Genomic DNA, 20376 nt, shown 5'->3' on the forward strand with positions numbered 1-20376 from the left:
AGTCTTGTATTAAGCTTAATTTTTTTTTTCACACCAGGCCTGACCAGCTTATCTGTTCTTGTTAATAATGTAATGCACACTGCATGCTGCTGCCACTACCATGTTTCACAAACTCGGGGTTTCACAGTGGCCAAAATATTCCACTTTTACACAGCAATATATTTTCTCTGGAAATTGCTCCTCAATACTGGGTATTTGTCATTTTTTTTGTATTGATAAGTAAATAATAAAGCAATTATCATTTATTTCAATATTTAATATTTCTTATTATCTAATCCAAAATTAATTTACATGGTTATCTACCTGTATACATATTTCTTGCAGTTTTTTAGCTAGAGCTTAATGGTCTTACACTAAGAATCACTTTCTACATGAAATGTTTAAACTTTAGGAAGTGTATTTATTTTACATCTAATTTGTTTAATGTTCCTAGTTTCTGTTAAATGTATTGGAACATTTACAAGGCACATTTTTATTTTTGCAACTTTTGTCAATTTTGCTTTTACCTAAGTTTTGAGAATGAATCATTAATACAATAATACTCTTGCAGACCTCTTCACAACATCTATCTATCTATCCATCTATCTATCTATCTATCTATCTATCTATCTATCTATCTATCTATCTATCTATCTATCTATCTATCTATCTATCTATCTATCTATCTATCTATCTATCTATCTATCTATCTATCTATCTGATTAGAGCTTATCAAAAAGTTTTTATCTTTAGAAAGTTTTAGTTTTCTACAAACGTAGGTTTTCATTCTGGCCAAAATATTCTTCTTGTATCTATTTTAATCATTCCATATGTTTGCTATGTCTCTTACATGACATATGGTAAACTCTAAATTAGAATTCTTATGCCTTAAAAATATACGAAAACAAAATCCTTCTAATTCTCCATAAGAGCAGTGGTGAAAGTAAGCCGAAGTTGCCTCGCTACTTATTATATATAACTATGTGTGGCTGATAAACGCTACCTGCCAAGTGCAAAAAAGTCATTTTGTCTCGCTTTCGGGATTTTGTTACTTCCAGATCGCAACAGGTGATGCAAAACTTTCTTTAATTTCAAACAGGAATCCCTAAATTATATCTAGAACAGAAATGTTGTTGCTTACTGATTATTTTTTGATAGAGCCCCTGATGAAAAAGGCCCGTAGATCTTCTTTGACTATTTCTCTCATTGTTCCTGCTTCTATCTACTTAAAAAGATGTAAATTTTTTCCTGTATTGTCATAAAAATGTTTCTCTGTTTCCAAAAAAATAAAAAATAAAAAAAATGCATGCAGGGTGTAATAAAGAAATATAGGCCAATAAACCATTATTATATAACACTAGCAAGAATTTATATCTACTTTCACCCCTGCATAAGGGTATTTCTTCTGTACAGTACCAAATTTCTTTTCTTAGATTATCAATTTTTGCCATTATATCAGCATATAGTATAGTATTACTGATATCTGCATTGCCTGCTGAGTAACTTAGAGCCTCTTAACTGATTCACTTTTCTTACATATTCAGTTTAGCCGGGCTAAAGTGAATATGCATTTTTACCACACTTTTTACAGCCCAACTTCTCTTTAAAGATATGCTTATAAATAAGTTTCTACTGTATCTGTACCCTTAAGGTCTCTTGCAAACTTCTAACGCCTCCACAGAACAGATTTTTTAAGATAGATTCTGTAAGGTAATTAGGTGGCTTTTGAAGGCAGCTCCTTTGGATTTTTTTAGGTCTCAATATATTGTTGCAACCTACTTTTTCGTTAGTAAAAAAAACATAGATCATATGTCTTCTAATTCACATCCACCCTATATAGTCAAAATTAAATTCAATGAGTTTTTGTGCCTCTCGTGTGATCAAATGAATTTTTTTTTTGGAGTTAGGAATACTTTTGATAGGCATTGTCTCAAACAGTCATAAGTTGCTGACTTACTTTGTAGCCCACAGTAAGATCCTGGCAATCCTGTGTGCATCCACTGACTCTGCGGTTCAGACACTCATTCACATTGCAGTTTCTCTCATCTGATCCATCTCCACAGTCATCTTTCCCATCACAAAGATTTCCCTGAGATATGCAGCGGCCATTGGAGCACATGAAGAAGGAACCATTGCACAAGCTTCCTGATGAGAACAAAAAAAAAGACAACTATAATTGGAAAAACACCCAACGATCAGCTATGAGATCTTCTCAAAGTTGTTTACCTGACATTTAATATTAACTAGCAAATGATATTTAGGTATGCAGATCTTTTTTGGTTCATAAATATACCCAATAGGTTTGAAGGTGATCAATGCTAGTGGTCACATTGACGCATGAAGAGATTCTTACAGAGAGCCAGATGTTGTCTTACCGGCAGCAAGACATTTGAGGTTCAGAGGGAGTTCATCTGAGTGATCGGGACAGTCCGCATAACCGTCACACTCCCACTGAGAGCTGAGAAGACAGCGACCGTCCCCACAGCGAAACTCCCCAGATCCACAGGAGCGATAGACTACAGAGAAAGGAAGACACCATCTCATCAAGTTACACTTGGACTTATCAGTTTCAGAGCTTTCGGTTCAGCTGGAACTTCTGCAGAGTTAAGTGTCAATTATGTAAAACAGATTTACAGAAAAGAAAAATCCATGACTGCTGTTGATACCATAATGAAGCACTATCAGAGTGTGAATAGAATCATTGCTGATCAACAATTCAAGCCATCTGGAGGTGTAATAGTATTCACAGCTGCAGCGGCCAACATTTCAAGAACATACGTTTTCCCAACCAGTCATCATAAATCAAAGCTGCAACAGAGAATTCCTTCCACATCTCCAAAGAAAGTAAATCCCTGAATAAAACTTGGGTGTCAGAATGCTTACAAGAATTGAGACAAATAGTATTATGTCAATGTTTGGTATAATAATATGTAAGCTTCAGAAAAACTTTTAATTTCAAGAATTAAGAGCAGAACTGATGCCTGTTCCAGATAAATTAAAGAACATAGAGGAACTATCTTTGAAATCTATTAGTCTGAAAGTGTTAAAAAGCTTTTTTTTAATCATTTTCAGATTTGATCTTAAATATGTTGTAACATAAATATTTCTAATTATTTAATATGAATTTTTTTTTGATGATTAAAGCTAATTAGTCTGATACTAAGAATCAATTTCTGCATAATTTTTTTAACTTTAGAAATTGTTGATGAATCTGTGTAACTTAAAAACTACATATAAAAATTACAAAATTAACAGTTTTCTGCTTTTATGTTTGGCTTTTACTCCTTATGCACTTGTTTCTGTTAAAGAGGTGCAACCTTTGTTTAATGAATTTACCTTGAAATAAAATGAGTGCATAAAATATCTAACTTGTAAAACAAACTACTCAAAAGGTTGGTTTATCTCTTACAATAAATCACCAAAAGTCTGTTTTAAGGTAAAAATAAAACAAACAAAAAAATATTGTATGATCTCCTTGAACAGGGTGAAAAAGGAAAGTTTTCTAAGCAGGAAAAAAAAAAGTTCTAAATATCTAAACAGATAAAAGCTTTTATAAAACATGTTTTGCTCTCTCTGGAGATAAGAATGAGCTTTGGTTTCATTTGAGACAACAAAAAGTTTAGCAGATGAAAAGAAGTAGGTTACTCTAAGTTTTGGGACCATTCATCAAATAAACTTAACCAGGAACATCAGTGACAGAACAAAAGAATATCGTGTGTATTGTGGGTCTGGAGTCATTAGGAGCCTGAATGGGCAGTTTGAAGAAACAAATCATTCTAGTATGAAAAACTGTTTCACAATCTGCTTTTGACCTAAGGGACTCAGACACATAATATGTATATTAAAAATAAACACAGTTTCAGATTCAGTTTATGACATTTATCAAGAGATATGGTTAAAGGTCATAGCCTTCCATCAAAATTGGCAATTTCTATAAAAATGATAGATGAAAAAAATCAGAATAAAAGTTTTATTTTAATGAAAAATATAGTATATCAATAATTGTTTTATAAATGTTGAGAAGTCCAGATGGATAAATATTTTGTTCTCTTTTAAATGCAACTGCTGTCACGAAAAGATTCTGCTACTATACAAATAATTGAATAAATAAATAATTTGAAGTCACGTGAGATGAAGCTGAAAAACTGATCTTTGTTGAGGTTTCATTTCTAAGATTCAAGACTAAATAACAAAATTAAAAAAGAAGAGTGAACACCTGTCAAGCTTTTGAGCCTTGGTGCCTATTCAAGGAAGCAGAGGGCTTCAGAGGTCGCCACTTTCCTTCTGACCAAATGTTGTCAATAAAAATTTTTTTAAATCTTTGCAAATCCACATTAACATCAACTTTATTTGACATGGATATAAACTGAAAAACAGAACTGAACTAGAGAGTTTGCCACTTACTGGGGGAGAGGAGTTGAACTTTTAGTTATCACTATTAACTGTGGTTTATTTTAGAATCTTATCTGATTTTTTATGATTCAAAAATAAGTTTTCACAGAGAAACTTTTTGTAGCATTGATCCAACTATTATGTCATGGCATGGATTAAGGTTTTTAGGGCTAATCTTAAAGGTCTGTCAAGAAAATTTACAAGTTCAATTCAATTAGTTTATATATATAAGCGCCAATTCACAACACATGTCATCTCAGGACACTTTATAGAGATGATTTAACCAGATCTTCTAGTCAGATTGGTTTAAAGTTTTCAATCTAAAGAAAACCAGCTGATTGCGTCGACTCATGGACACAACAGCAATCCCTCACACCAAGCATACTTGTAGCAAGAGTGGAGAGAAAAAATTCCTTTTAACAGGAAGAAACCTCCAGCAGAACCAGGCTAAATGTGAGCGCCATCTGCAGAGGCTGACTGGGGTTCAAGGAGACAGAAGCAGACATGCAGAAAGAAGAAAAGATACAAAAGGCAACAGGCGGCCCCGTCCAGGAAACACACAGCCAGGCAGATGAACTTAAAGGTATTACCATACTCCCTGTTTAATGTAGAGAGCTTAAATAACCAAGATAAATCTACTTGCCACATTCCACGGATTCGTCAGATCCATCTCCACAGTCGTTATCGTGGTCGCAGACGAACCGCTGAGGGATGCACGCTTTGTTGTGGCACCGAAACGAATTCTCATCACATGTGTTGTTGGGAGCTGATGGTCAAAAGAAGAGTACTTAAAGTCTAGTGCATGGAGACATTTTTCCTTCCCTAATGTATTAAAATAAATGTTTCAAAACACTGTTTTCCCTTTATGCCTTTAAAATATTGTTTCCCTGCTAAGTGGGTTTGAGTCAAAGACATGGTAACCTCGATTTATACCACTAAGTGATGTTTTAATTTCTGTAAAAGCCTCTAATTATCCAAATACCCACTAATTCAGTCTGTATAAATCCTTTTCCCACCATGCCTTGAAAAAAATATAAAAAATAGCTTTAAGTCATGAAATGTCATAAAAATAATATTTCTGTATCTTAGAAGGGCAATCTCACCACAGCCAGCTGGAGCGAGTTCGTCGCTTCCATCAGGACAGTCCCTCTCACCATCACAGAGCCAGCGTTTGGGAACGCAGGCATATGAGCCAGGGCAGCTAAACAACCCTGGAGAACAGGTCACTGTGCCTGAGAGGAAAACAAGATCACAACGTCTGCTTTTTAGTACCAAAGGACAAGACAAGAAAATTAGACAGTATATCACTATTCATAAGCACTCATTTCATAGGTGAAATACTTTTTAAAAATTTCATCTTTTTGGCAGTATTATATTCCCACACACACACACACACACACACACACAAAAGTTAAAAAACCCAACCAATACTTTCACTTTTATTTATAAAGTGCAGGGAAAGTTATTGCTTTATAGTAACTCACAGTTAATAAAATTATTGCTGCTCTTGCTGTTCACAATTTTGCTAATAGTTCAGTAACATTTCACAAGCTTTCAGCATACTGTATCTGTCTCTACCTTAGTCAGTTAAATAACATGCTGCTGTCATTTTACACATCTCTGATGTTTATGAGGGGCCGTTTAGGACAGAAACTATTTTTCCTCTCACGTACACCAATAAAACCATGCACACACCTCAGTAGACACACACACACTCTCAAAAAAAACTATGTTTTCCTCTCAAACACACTACTATGACATGCACACATCACAGTAGAAACACTCACACACTCTCAAAAAAACTGTTTTCCTCTCAAACACACTACTATGACATGCACACATCACAGTAGAAACACTCACACACTCTCAAAAAAACTGTTTTCCTCTCAAACACACTACTATGACATGCACACATCACAGTAGAAACACTCACACACAATCACAAAACTAAAATTGAATACATGTCTTATGTGTGTGTGTGCACTAATACTAGACTGTATGAGAGGGCATAAGTGTGTGTGTGTGCACTAATACTAGACTGTATGAGAGGGCATAAGTCTGTGTGTGTGCACTAATACTAGACTAAATGAGAGGATATACATATGTTTGTGTGTGTGCGCATATGTGTGTGTGGGTGTGCACTAATACTAGACTAAATGAGAGGATATACATATGTTTGTGTGTGTGCGCATATGTGTGTGTGGGTGTGAACTAATACTAGACTGAATGAGAGGCTATACATATGTGTGTGTGTGTGTGTGCGCGCGCGCGCGCGTGTGTGTATGTGACTGATATCGTAGCAGACTGAATGAGAGGCTATACATATGTGTGTGTGTGTGTGTGTGCGCGCGCGCGCGCGTGTGTGTATGTGACTGATATCGTAGCAGACTGAATGAGAGGCTTGTACTTGTGTGTGAGAGTTCAACCTGTCACGGAAGAGGCGGGGCAAATTGGCTAGCGCATGCGTGGAACCCAAACTGAGCAATATTATGTAAAACGGGGTGGGCAATAGGGGGCAGCACACAAGCCAGTTACCTGCTGAGCCAACAATAATGAGCTTCCGAGAAGAAGACGTAGCATGGCTGATACAAAACCTGAAAATTATAGACCAATTGCATTAACCTCAAATATTTGTAAAATAATGGAGAAAATGAATTTTGAAAGCATGATTTATTATATAGAATCTAATGGATATTTATCAAAATATCAAAGTGGTTTTAGGAGGGGTAGGAATACTATGGATGCAGTTTTGAGTTTGGAATTTGAAATCAGAAAAGCTCAAATTAGTAAAGAAAGTATTGTAGCAGTGTTTTTTGATATTGAAAAGGCAAATGATATGTTGTGGAAAGAAGGTTTATCAATAAAAATGTTAAAGATGGAAATTACTGGTAGGATGTATTGGTGGATCAAAGATTTTCAAACTGAAAGACAAATATAAGTTCAAATAGGTAAATATCATTCTGAGAAATATATTGCTGAAAATGGTACTCCACAGGGAAGTATAATAAGTCCTTTATTATTTTCGGTAATGATAGATGATGTATTTCAAAATATAGATAATGGAATGGGTTTTTCTCTTTTTACTGATGATGGAGCAATGTGGAAGAGAGGTAGGAATTTGGAATTTATTACTAAAAAGATGCAACAAGCAATTGTTAAAGTTGAAGAATGGTCATTAAAATGGGGATTTAAATTCTCAGTGGATAAGACTAAAACAATGTTCTTTTCAAGGAAGAAAATTAATGATCGTAAATTAAAATTATATAATCAAGAAATAGAAAGAGTGAAGCAATTAAAATTTTTAGGGGTTTGGTTTGACGAAAGAATAACATGGAATATACACATTCAAAAAATTTTAGACAAATGCAAGAAAGTAATAAATATTATGAGATGCTTAATTGGTAGGGAGTGGGGAGCAGATAGAGTAGCACTAAAGAATATATATACAGGATTAATTCGACCGGTGATAGACTATAGTATTGTGTATAATTCAGCAGCAGAGACAAATCTTGAAAACTGGATCGGATTCAATATCAAGCATTGCGATTATGTACAGGAGCAATTAAAACTACTCCAACAGCAGCATTGTTAGTAGAAATGGGAGAAATGCCACTTGCATTTAGAAGAGAGCAATTAACATTAAACTATTGGGCTAATTTAAAAGGTCATAGAAATGATCACCCAACTCTGCAAGTAATAAAACCCTGTTGGGAAAAAGAAGTAAAAGATATTAGAAGTTTTGGTTGGACTGTGCAAGAAAAAATAACAGAATTCAAAATAGATCAGATTAGTATAAGCCAAACAGTTCCATTATCAGTTATACAACCATGGATAATTACAGATGCTAGGGTAGATTTTACTTTGTTGGAAAGAAGAAAGGATAAGGAATTCATATTAAACTCATATATAGTACAGGATTATATTAATCATTATTATTAGTATGTAAATTTATACAGATGCCTCTAAAAATATAACAAATCAAATAGGAGTAGCCTTTATCGTACCAGAATTTAATGTTAAAATTAGGAAAAGGATAAGTGATGGACTTTCAGTTTATACGGGAGAAATGATTGCAATATTATTAGCTGTTCAATAGGTGGAAGAAGTTAAGCCATTAAGATCAGTCATATGTTCAGATTCTAGTTCATCTTTAATTAGTTTGCAGTATAGTCACTCAGAAAGCAGGCCAGATATTTTAATAGAAATTCAACAGACACTATATAGAATAAATATGATGGGTTTAGTTATAAATTTTGTATGGAAGCTCATTATTGTTAACCTGACAACAGCCAGATGCATGTCTCGCTCCGCCCAGCTCCACTCACATACATCTGGGAACCCGCTCATTGAAAGTGATTTCCCCAACCGAATTTATGGTCTGTCCAATCAGGACGCAGGGTGGGTGTGTCCTGGAGTGGAGAAGCGACCGTGAGATTCCAACAACAATGGCGGCTCGCATTGAGGAAGCAAGCGTTAGCATTGATGCTGCTATTTCTTCTGTGTTGTCCAATCTATCTGATATTGTTTCATTAAAAGAACATCAGAGAACGGCTTTGAAGGCTTTTGTTGGTGGAAACGATTTTTTCGCCCTTCTCCCGACCGGATTTGGCAAGAGCTTGATCTACCAAATGGCTCCTCCTCTCACAGCGTCACGGGTTAGCTTCGGTGTGAGTGGTTGAAATAGCACGTCAATCAAGATGACAGACAAGTGGCTTATCCAATCATATGCAAGGAGTTTTGATAAGGCCCAGCCTTCAGTAAAGGCAATTCCTATGGCGGGTTCCCAGATGTATGTGAGCGGAGCTGGGCGGAGTGAGACATGCATCTGGCTGTTGTCAGGTTACATTATTGTTGGCTCAGCAGGTAACTGGCTTGTGTGCTGCCCCCTATTGCCCACCCCGTTTTACATAATATTGCTCAGTTTGGGTTTCACGCATGCGCTAGCCAATTTGCCCCGCCTCTTCCGTGACAGGTTGAACTCTCACACACAAGTACAAGCCTCTCATTCAGTCTGCTACGATATCAGTCACATACACACACGCGCGCGCGCGCGCACACACACACACATGTATAGCCTCTCATTCAGTCTAGTATTAGTTCACACCCACACACTTATGCCCTCTCATACAGTCTAGTATTAGTGCACACACACAGACTTATGCCCTCTCATACAGTCTAGTATTAGTGCACACACACACACTTATGCCCTCTCATACAGTCTAGTATTAGTGCACACACACAGACTTATGCCCTCTCATACAGTCTAGTATTAGTTCACACACACACACTTATGCCCTCTCATACAGTCTAGTATTAGTGCACACACACACACTTATGCCCTCTCATACAGTCTAGTATTAGTGCACACACACACATAAGACATGTATTCAATTTTAGTTTTGTGATTGTGTGTGAGTGTTTCTACTGTGATGTGTGCATGTCATAGTAGTGTGTTTGAGAGGAAAACAGTTTTTTTGAGAGTGTGTGAGTGTTTCTACTGTGATGTGTGCATGTCATAGTAGTGTGTTTGAGAGGAAAACAGTTTTTTTGAGAGTGTGTGAGTGTTTCTACTGTGATGTGTGCATGTCATAGTAGTGTGTTTGAGAGGAAAACAGTTTTTTTGAGAGTGTGTGAGTGTTTCTACTGTGATGTGTGCATGTCATAGTAGTGTGTTTGAGAGGAAAACAGTTTTTTTGAGAGTGTGTGAGTGTTTCTACTGTGATGTGTGCATGTCATAGTAGTGTGTTTGAGAGGAAAACATAGTTTTTTTTGAGAGTGTGTGTGTGTCTACTGAGGTGTGTGCATGGTTTTATTGGTGTACGTGAGAGGAAAAATAGTTTCTGTCCTAAACGGCCCCTCATAGATGTTGCTGCTATTTGCAAATATCCATTACTGTAAAAATGTCAATAGCTGTGTATTGGTTATTTATTCTCCAGGTGCACAGTTTGTTTTATTGTTAAAACACTTTACAGTACAGTATGTTTCTTAATCTTTTAAATCTTCACTATTGTTACTCTTATACATTTTTTTACGGTCCATATTTGTGTGGCCATTTTTTCTATAATCGTTTTGCTGCTGTAAACACCAGAATTTCACCATTGGGGGAGAATAAAGGGATTTTCTATTCTATTCTATAGAAAGAAGAATTCTTTGAGCATTCATCGGTTGCCAAAGTTAGAATCAGGGAATAGATGTGGGAGCTTGAAAGCCAAATTGAAATCAAAGAAAGTAACAAAAAAAAAGCAAGGCTATAATCCTAGCTATGCTTTAAACAGCAATAAAATCTTAAAAAATACAATGGTTTCAATTGCTGCAGTCAGGATGATATAGAAGCCTTGTATAAATTTTTTAGTGTGCTTAAATAACCACCTAATATCTCACAATTCTTTTCCCTAATTTCCCTATTTTGTGGAATTTAAGCTATAGAGTTATTAAACAACCCCTTAAGACAGTCCAGAATCCTTGACTGCAAAAAAAAAATGTAATAATAAGTGAAACATTTTTAAATTAAGAATATTTACCCTTAGTTTGAGTAGATTAATAAGATGATTTGCCAATGGAATTAGTTTTTTACTTTTAAAATAAGATCATTCAATAATATGCACTTGAAATAAGACAATGCAATTGTCTTTTTACATTGGCAGAGTGTCTCACTTACCTTATAAATTCAAGAAAAAATGACTTATTTAGATTCTCATTTTTGCAGTGTTCGTCTTTCCAGCCCACTTCTACACAGTTAATGACTTACAGGTTTTCAAAATAATTTTGTTTTGTAAATCTTGCCAGGGTCAGGAAAAAAAGGTTGGTCTAGTGAAGAGAAGTCAGTCTCATATTTAAGTCAGACATTTCAGCATTATAAAGTTGGCAAAAGGAAACAGTTGCAGAGGTAAAGAGGAAACTTTGATTTTATCATTTCATTTCCAGAGTACACTTTAAAAAACATTAACTTCAACTTATTTTGTCATATATGTGTTTGAAACTTAAGGGCTGGACAAATTGCCCACAAGCTGGATTAAGGCTGTGGGTTCTATGTCTGCTGAAAAGTCTAAATTTAATTGGTTTTTAGATACATTTAATGCTTTGAAAAGTGTTTTTCAAATCATCAATGATGGAATGCAATTTTGACAAGAGGAAAAAAATCCTATAACACCATACTTGTCACTTAGCATAAGGTGCTCTACATATTTACAATGGATGTCTTTCATTGAGCCTCTTGAAACAATAAGCCATATTTCTTCCATCTGACTAAATGCTCATTGGACGTCACGGCATTGTTATTTTGTTTTTGCACATGTGACTCAAATGTAAGTCACAGGCAGGTCACAATGGAGTCTGATACAGGCAACATTTCTGGGACCAAATCCCTATTGAACAGTTTTCTTCCAATGAGAACATAGCCTTGGTGAGTCAAAGATCAAGAAACTGCTAGAGTTCTCTATTAGTAAGCTTTGAAAATTCTTATGCACTTTCTTTCCATCCAGACCAGTGACTTAAGGAAATGCGTTTCTTTTTTATGTTATATTTATGCAGCAAGTCATGGGTTAGTAATAATGTAGATTTCTATCGTCTCTCTGAATTCCCTGAGAAGAAATGTATTTAAAATGCTTCAGTTAAATTATTGAAGGAATTGAGTCTTCCCAATACTTTTTTTAGTGATCTTTCTAGATTTTTTTTACTTAAATGATGATTATATATTATTAATTTTTCAAAGCATGCTAGTGCAATTAAACATTCTTTTATATATATTTATTTTTCTATCCTTTCAATCATGCAGTTAAAGGGCAATACATGTGGTCATTACTGTAAAACTGGATTATAAAATTAATGGTTTTTCCTTTTTTCCCCCCTAAATCTAATATTTTAGTTAATTTAACTTTTTTATAAATAAAACTACCCATTCAAATCTGGAAAATAGACTATGGTAAATTGTACAGTCAATCATTTGGTGATGTATTTCACTTTTATCTATAAATCAACTCTAGTTATTTTGGTGCAGCAGTTCTTTGCTTGCTGCTAACACAATCTCACTGTGCTTTTTAAATGACAATCATTTATTAAATTCTGCACGTCAGCAATACTTATTCTTTTCTCAAAACTTCCCTTAAAGGCACAAACTGACAAGGAGAAAAATCATTTATGCTGAGAAACAAAGGTAAATGCCATTGCTCAATTGAACATGTGTGCAACAAACTTTTGGAGACCTTTGGACCATTTCATTAATATTTCCATGACACTTCATTACATCAAAATTACAACACCGATGTTCACAGTTGTTTTTGTCTCCATCAGGGCTGTTTCATTTTGTCTTATTGTGGAATTCATTACACATACATCTCATTTTCCCACTGAAATAGCTATGCCTCTTGGGTCCTAGTGATGAAAAATCTATTTGCCTCAGTGCACTACTCAAATTATCAGCAATGCCTGAGGTCTCATTTGTTGCCTCATTAAGAGCGTCTCATTTCCAGTTCTGCCTCAGGAATGCACAAAGCTGCAACAAGCAACGTGGCGGATGTGACCTTTTATGTTAATAGCAGTGCTCTCATGACATCTGAAAGGGCACTAACCGCAGATCTGCACACTCTCGTCGAGCCCGTCCTCGCAGTCGTTCTCCCCATCACACAGCCACTGTTTGGCAATGCACTTGTTCTTCGAGCAAGCAAACTGGTTCCAAAGGCAGGATGAGTCTGCAGAGGGTTTTGGAAGAACATCCAGCATCATAAATCAAATGAGGGGGTATTAGAAATTACAACAAATATACAAAATAACCAGCATAAGGGAAAACGTATTTGATCGGAACACATTGAGTGGGTTGGCTCAAATTTGCTGCTTTGTTTTCCTCGTTTGCGGCTGAATAATTTCTACTAAGTTAAAGCTGCTATTAACTGAATATCTAAAGGTTAATGTAATTCTACTACAAGAAATAAATATGTTAGCATTTTTTTGTATTAAAATACCAAAGCCTTTTGTAGAAACAGAGTTATACAGCATTTTTTATTTGAAGAAAACACAAACTGCAAGATTCCCTGAGCTTATTATTATTGTTATTCTATCATTGAGTCACATAAACAGTACATAAAGGTAAATCTAACATGGAAATACAATTATTACTCCAACTTTTTCTGTTAAAGATCTAAAAACTGTTTAAAGTATTTGAAGTAGTTTGGCTGGGCATAATTTAAAGTCAGTTAAAATACAGCTACATGTTGGATCGGTTACAAGCAAACAACCTAGACCTTTGCTCAGTGGAAAAAGGTATAAAGTCACCTTATGACCCTGTAAAGGTTAGCGGTGTGTAGAGAAAAGATTTATGGATAAATACAATAAATGCATTAGAGGTCTGTTAGAAAACACCAGTAAACAAAGAGCAAGGAACAAAAATGAAAGGTTCAGGTTAAAGTTGAGAAGTAGCTTAAAGCACTGTTAGGATATATATATATATATATATATATATATATATATATATATATATATATATATATATATATATATATATATATATATATATATATATATATATATATATATATACAGCTAACACTGCTCAATCCATCAGCTGAAAATGAAAAGAGTATGGCATGACAGAAACCTTCCAAGAAATGTAAGGTTTCAAAGGCTCTGCAAAGAGAACATCAATCAGCTATAAGCAGCCCAGAGGCTCAAAGTAATACTGAGGGACCTGAACAATTCATGTAAAAGAATCTATGCACAGGACAACTTTTAGTCCTGTATTCCATTTAAGCCCCTTTCCACGGACAGTTTCAGCTTTTGCCTGTGGGCATGGGCTCTCTGACTGCTCACTCCTCCTACAATGGTTGGAAGATGGACACTTCCAGACCAAACAGGCTTAAAAAAACACAAACAACTTAGTTGCTTTCTGTTTGTGTGACACAAAACCAATGCTAGATCATTTATATCGATTATATAGATGTTCCTTTTTATGTGACTTCAGGGCCTTCAAGTCCTCCAAGTCTGCATCAGGGAATACAGGAAGAAGAGCCTAATTTAAGTTATTGATTTAAGTTATTAAATGCACCCAACTGGGTGTAATTTAGAAAGCTGAAATGTTTCTTTTTTTTTCTTTTAACTTTTTTTATTCTTATTCAGTCGTGTTTAATTGAACCACCCTTTTAATAGTGGTCCTTAGCATCTATGTAGTCTGTCTTGAGATTACATTTTTCTCTCAACTTCTCTGCAAAAACATGTTTGGTTTTCCAGACCCCATCAGTGAACAACAGTCCGTTAATGTAACATTTCGGGCCTTACTCCTGAGCAGGTATGAAAAAAGACAGTCCCATGTGGCCAGAACAATGATTGAAATGTTTGCAAAGCAGGCTGAGAGAAGTGAGGCTATGGAATAATGGTCATAAAATCTCCTTTTTACTTTTAATATGCCATTTGGGAAAGACAGTAAAAAGTAAAAGGAGAAGTTCTAGTCAGGTGATAGTACAGCTTTTAACTTCCGACCCTAAACTGAAACTAACTCTGCACATCACCCTGGATCATCCCTAATGTGAAACACAGCAGTGGCATTCATGCAGCAGGGATTTTGTGCTTTTCTTGAAACTGATATCAACAGCTTGAACTGGCAATATTTTGTAAAGAAGAGTGGATCACATTATTGTGTCAAGATGTGCAAAACCTAAGAAACATATTACTAAAGAGTTGCATCAGTAATTACTGCTAATGGTTACTTTTCACAGTAACTAATGGGGGAGGGTTAAGGCAAAATACTTTTATTTATCAGCATTTTGAAACCAACATATCATTAAATCCACTTCACAATTTAGTTCAATTTATGAAGCTCTAACTCCAAAATCTATGAAAATGTCATAAACTTTGTGACGGAATGTGAATAAGTTTAAGGTATTCAGTAATTTTTCAAAGCAGTTTCAATATTCCAGTCCTGTCTATGTTGGTTTAGTTGAATCTTCTCATTTAATTTTGACCTGAAGGAGCTGAATAGAAGAGAACACTCCGCTGATTGCTGTATAATGGCTATTGTGTGAAACCTGAGTATGCAGTATTCATCAGCGGTGCTGAATTTGTGTCACCGAGCCTCCTACTTTCTCTAGGGAGTTGCTCTGTGGTCTCATTCTTTTAGATGTCAGGCTGGGCTAAGTCTGCCAACGCTTTGATAAGATGTTCAGAGAAGGAAAGGGGGATGTGTGCTGCAGGTCAGACCTCAGCACAGGGAATTATGGATCCAACTAAAGGTGGGGGGTAGCAGTAGAAGGCATAGCTCCCACTGTGCTGGTTTCCCTCCTGTCAGACTTTATACATCTCTCTATCTTTATGTGCACCGATACCAGGATGTCAGATATGGGTGAGATAAACATTAAATGGCTAAATCTGGAAACTGCGATTATCCAGACTTCCTGTGCATGAATCCAAATTTGCACTTCAAATGTGAACAGCTGCTTGAAGTGTACAACAAAATAGCAGGTCTACAGCACACTAAATGCATCAAAGGTTCTCTTTCAAGTCTCATTTTCAATAGTGGTTTGCAGAATAGAAAAGTGCATTATTCATTGTGATGGGAGAAATGACTATTCGCCCAATCAGATGTAGAATTTCCAATCTCTAAAATGCAAAGACATTTTCATCATACCACAATGCTTTTGCAGGCATGTTATCAGTCACTCTGGCTTTTATATGATGATTAATCCCGAGGAATTGTAATATTAGTCTGCTGGGAAAGAAGAGAGCATATTGGAGATTTAGGCTATAATCCACAGCAGTCTTTAAAAAAAAGCACAAACAGGCAAAAGTGACATTTCATAATAAAAAATGCAAATTCTGTTCATGTATTATTTCCCTTCGTACCATCAAACATTGATAATATTCCAAATTAATCAGATTGTGTAAAATGTATTAAATACAAAAACTGCATTTCAATCTTCAGTTCTCTTTTGCTAAATGTAAACAATAAAATATTTTTTCATCATCTGTACAGAAAAAGAGAAATCAGATCTTCCCTTTCAAAGTATGAAAAGAAGCAGACTTCTTTGGGGCTTTTCATTTGTCTTTTTATGTTGTCAGAATGAAACGGTTGGCATGTAACTATATCATCAGAAAAAGCTGTTCACACAAAGAAGATAGTAAATCATATTGTTGGTCTTGCTTTATTGTGAGGCTCTGCTTCCATGTGTTGCTATATTTATTTGCATCCAAGCAAAAGCATGTTAATGTCATGGCTTGGCTTTGTTGATTTATTCAGAAATTTCTAAGTAGAATAATAAAAGAAAAGCAATTGTGAAAAAGGGATTGTAAAAATATGAATTAATCAAATATTTTTTTCTAACCACTGCAAACCGCATAACATGCTATATTTTACCTAATTTCACTCAATAACGTGTAGATACTTTTTTGATGTAAGCATGTGGATTAATACTATAAATCAAATCTAATTACTATGCCTCCATATGGCAGCGATAACATTTAACATCATCTCTAACCACCTACATCAAAGCACTAAGCTTGTATTGCTTTAATTCAAGATATACCACTATATAAAAGAGTACATGTGCAGATGCTTTGAGGTAAATTATAACATGCCAGGATTTCATTACATTTTCAAAGTTCAGATGGTGACATCTTAACTCTGTTTTAACAAGTTCTACAAACATTAGGATGCACACGCAAGAATTTCTGCCTGTGTCTTAGAAAATAGAAATCTGGCATTTTAAAGCCTTGTCCTTTCACTTCACTAGTGAACTTATATTTGCATACATACAGTAGCATACTTCATAGAATGATGGGTGGTTAATTAACGGATATGCTGAAAACGTTTTACTTTAGAATTCAAAAAGAGATGTAGAAAACGTGTGTCAGATCCAGGGTCAAAATTAGACTTTCAAACAAGTGCCAACTTTAACAAAAAGAGACCTCTCTCAGCAGCTACCCCATCATTATGCTGCTTTATTCATATAGTACAAATGCAATCAGCAACCAGCATGTGACTAGTTTTAATGCTATCAACTCAATTTCTTTGTAGGGCCTCTTTTTTTTCTGTTGCGCTTAACGGCATCAAGATAAATAAGAACATAGGATAAAATATAAACATGAACTATAAAAAAACGATGGACTCAGAAAACTACTAAACAAAAAAATAAACAAAACAAAACTGCATTTCAGATTGTAGGTGAAATAAATCCGCTTTAAAGACATTCCCAAAATAGAAGGATACTAAACACAGGTGAGAGTTCTCCATATAGAAAAATATTAAACCTTGTCCCAAGTTAGACAAACCCTCGTTCACACTAGACCATACAGGGAAGACACCATATAGTGCCTGACCTGCTGGCAGGAGACAACATTTTTAAATCTTTGATTCAAAGGTAAGTACAGTCTGCTTTTAACACAACCAAGAACCAAGACAGATATCACAGAAACAGGCTAATCCCTCTTTCTTTCTCTGCATTTTGCAGGAGACTCTGGAACCAAAGACCCAGCAGAGACTGAGAGAAAGCAACCTTCTCCTTCCACAATGGTCACAGAGCGGAGCCGATACAGTTGGAGGTTTTTTTTTCTTTCGGGAGAATAGAGCATGCATCCCTATCAGCTCGACTGATCAATACTATCAGACCTACTAAACCAGGGATGCCCAAGTCCAGTCTTTAAGAGCTTCCAACCTGAAACTTTTAGGATATTTTGCACTGAAGATAAATGTGACCAAAATCCGATTTCTTTTTGCCCTGAAGGGACTCAGGTGAAATTCTTTCATGACTGTGTGAACAGGCCAAGTGACATGGAATCTAACTTCTTTAATGTGATCTGGACCACATTTGTATGTCGTTTTAAATCAGAAACAGGTCACATTTATTGGACTCTGACTGTGGTCTGCACAACCAAGTGACCCACATCAGGATTGGTATGACGATGATGTCACTCTGTATTGACATCACGGACCAAAAACAATAACAGAAGATTAAAAATGGAGGACAGTGTAGGCAGAGGTGTGCAGTGGAGGGAGTTGTATTAGGGCGGATACAACAATCCAAAGGAAACTTGAGGATTCATATTGTAACAGGTCAGCTGACTAAGATGGAACCCCCAAACATCTCTCTTGGGAGATATAGCTAAGCTCTTTTTCTGCTCTGTCTGCTGTATCAGCCAGCTACTTCCACTGCTTAGCAGCTTTGAATTCATCCATAGGCACTGACTTCTTGGTACTGTTGTTCTGCGCATTGGGGTCACTTCTGCCCCAGGTGTGGTTTTGACGTGACTTGTTATTATTTTTCTGTGCATGAGGGTAACTGTAGAGATAAAATTTGAGATGGTCATGTGAACAGCAAAACGTAAAATTTGGATGGACAAAAAAATCAGAATTGAGCATTAAAACCCGCAGTATGAACTTAGCCTTAGATGCATCCCTTCTCAAACACACATGTATCAAATGAGTGGGTTATTATCAGGCCTCTGAACTGAATGACATGATAGCTCTCAAGGAAAGTGAGTAAGAAAGGTTTCCTTTTATTTAGCACATCTCTCAGACAAGTGTCACAAAGTGCTGTATGATATGAGGCATATAATACAAGGCAGCACCATATAAAATACATATAAGAAAAATAAATACAATCAAAACAATCATAGCAGGCCTTGATAAAATTACTCTAAAATGCTTTGCTTTAGTTGTTTATTAAAATCATCCATAGACCCTTGTCTATGGGTACCCTTGGACTAAACTTTCCCAAGGACTAGAAATCCTCATTGGAACAGTGAAAACTAGCAGCACTAAGTATGGCGGAGTACACCCTGGACAGATCGCTAGCCCAAGCACACACTCACAATGGGTCTAGAGAAGCGAGTTAACCTAACAGTCATGTTTTTGGACTGTGGGAGGAAGCCCAAATACCCAGAGAGAACCCACGCATACTCAGGGAGAACATGCAAACTCCATGCAGAAAGACCCCAGGCTGGGAATCAAACCCAGAACCTTCTTGCTGCAAGGCTACCCACTGCGCCACTGAGCAGCCCGTAAGCAATTGGAAAGTTTAGCCAACAGGTTAGCTTGCAGCAGATGTATGCTAGTTCTCTTGAACCAAAGACTGATGAGTTTTAAGTATTACACTGAAATATTTAGGGGCTGATAAGTTTTTGTTTGAGTCCACGCGAAGTCTTTCTGCATGGAGTTTGCATGTTCTCCCTGTGCATGTGTGGGTTCTCTCCCGGTACTCCCGCTCCCTTTCACTTCCAAAAAACATGACTGTTAAGTTCATTGGCTTCTCTAAATTCTCCTTAGGTGTGAGTGTGTGCCTGAATGGTTGTTTGTCCTGTGTGTCTCTGTGTTGCCCTGCAATAGAATAGCAACCTGTCCAGGTTGTACCCCGCCTATCACACATTGACAACTGGAGATAGGCACCAGCACCCCTTGCGACCCTGCTTGGGAAAAGCACGACTGAAAATGGATGGATGGATGGATGAATGAATTGCAATAATGCACTAGAATTCACTGCTTCATCTGTTCTTGAAAAACTCTCACTACGGATGTGACACAAAAACTACAAGCGACTCGCTCTGTTTTTGTACATTGTAGTCCAAAATAGCAAATATGACTTTAAAAAAAAATAAAGGTGACTAAAAGATGTGTTTTTTCATTGTTTGGGGGATGTTTAGAGCACTAGTGGCTTGTTTTTTGGACAGTACTGTAGGCTGACAGGAAAGGGGGTATGAGAGAGGGGGAGAGACATGCAGCAAAGGACCACAGGCGGCCTCAAGGACTAAGGCCTCCGTGCATGGGTTCTGTGCGCTAACCACTGCCCCACCAGTTTTAAGATGATCTCAGTCTTCCTTACGACATCAGGGCATAATTGAAACATTGCTTTGTTGCGGCCGCCTTCTTGCAGTTATACTACCACAAAGGCAGTGAGGGTGACATCATAAAATCTCACCTCCCACACTGTGATTGGTCCAGCCAGATTTGGCTGCATCAACATCAGTTTACCAGACTAAATTACGCTCTGTGTAATTCTGGCTGGCCAGGCTACTGGAGTTCTTAAGATA

At 36.3% G+C, this 20376-nt stretch overlaps 1 protein-coding gene across 1 annotated transcript in view; it reads right to left on the minus strand.

Moving 5' to 3' along the window:
- Positions 1-20376, minus strand: part of lrp1bb (low density lipoprotein receptor-related protein 1Bb) — a 395850-nt gene that overhangs the window by 75343 nt on the left and 300131 nt on the right. The window contains exons 51-55 of the mRNA XM_038275471.1: positions 12939-13058; positions 5475-5603; positions 5015-5137; positions 2355-2495; positions 1937-2124 (exon numbers count right to left, since the gene is read on the minus strand). Coding sequence (XP_038131399.1) covers positions 1937-2124; positions 2355-2495; positions 5015-5137; positions 5475-5603; positions 12939-13058 — 701 coding nt within the window. The remainder of the gene's footprint in view (positions 1-1936; positions 2125-2354; positions 2496-5014; positions 5138-5474; positions 5604-12938; positions 13059-20376) is intronic.

This window comes from Cyprinodon tularosa, unplaced genomic scaffold (assembly GCF_016077235.1).
Source record: "Cyprinodon tularosa strain WSP-4 unplaced genomic scaffold, ASM1607723v1 ctg96, whole genome shotgun sequence".
NCBI classification, from domain to species: domain Eukaryota; kingdom Metazoa; phylum Chordata; class Actinopteri; order Cyprinodontiformes; family Cyprinodontidae; genus Cyprinodon; species Cyprinodon tularosa.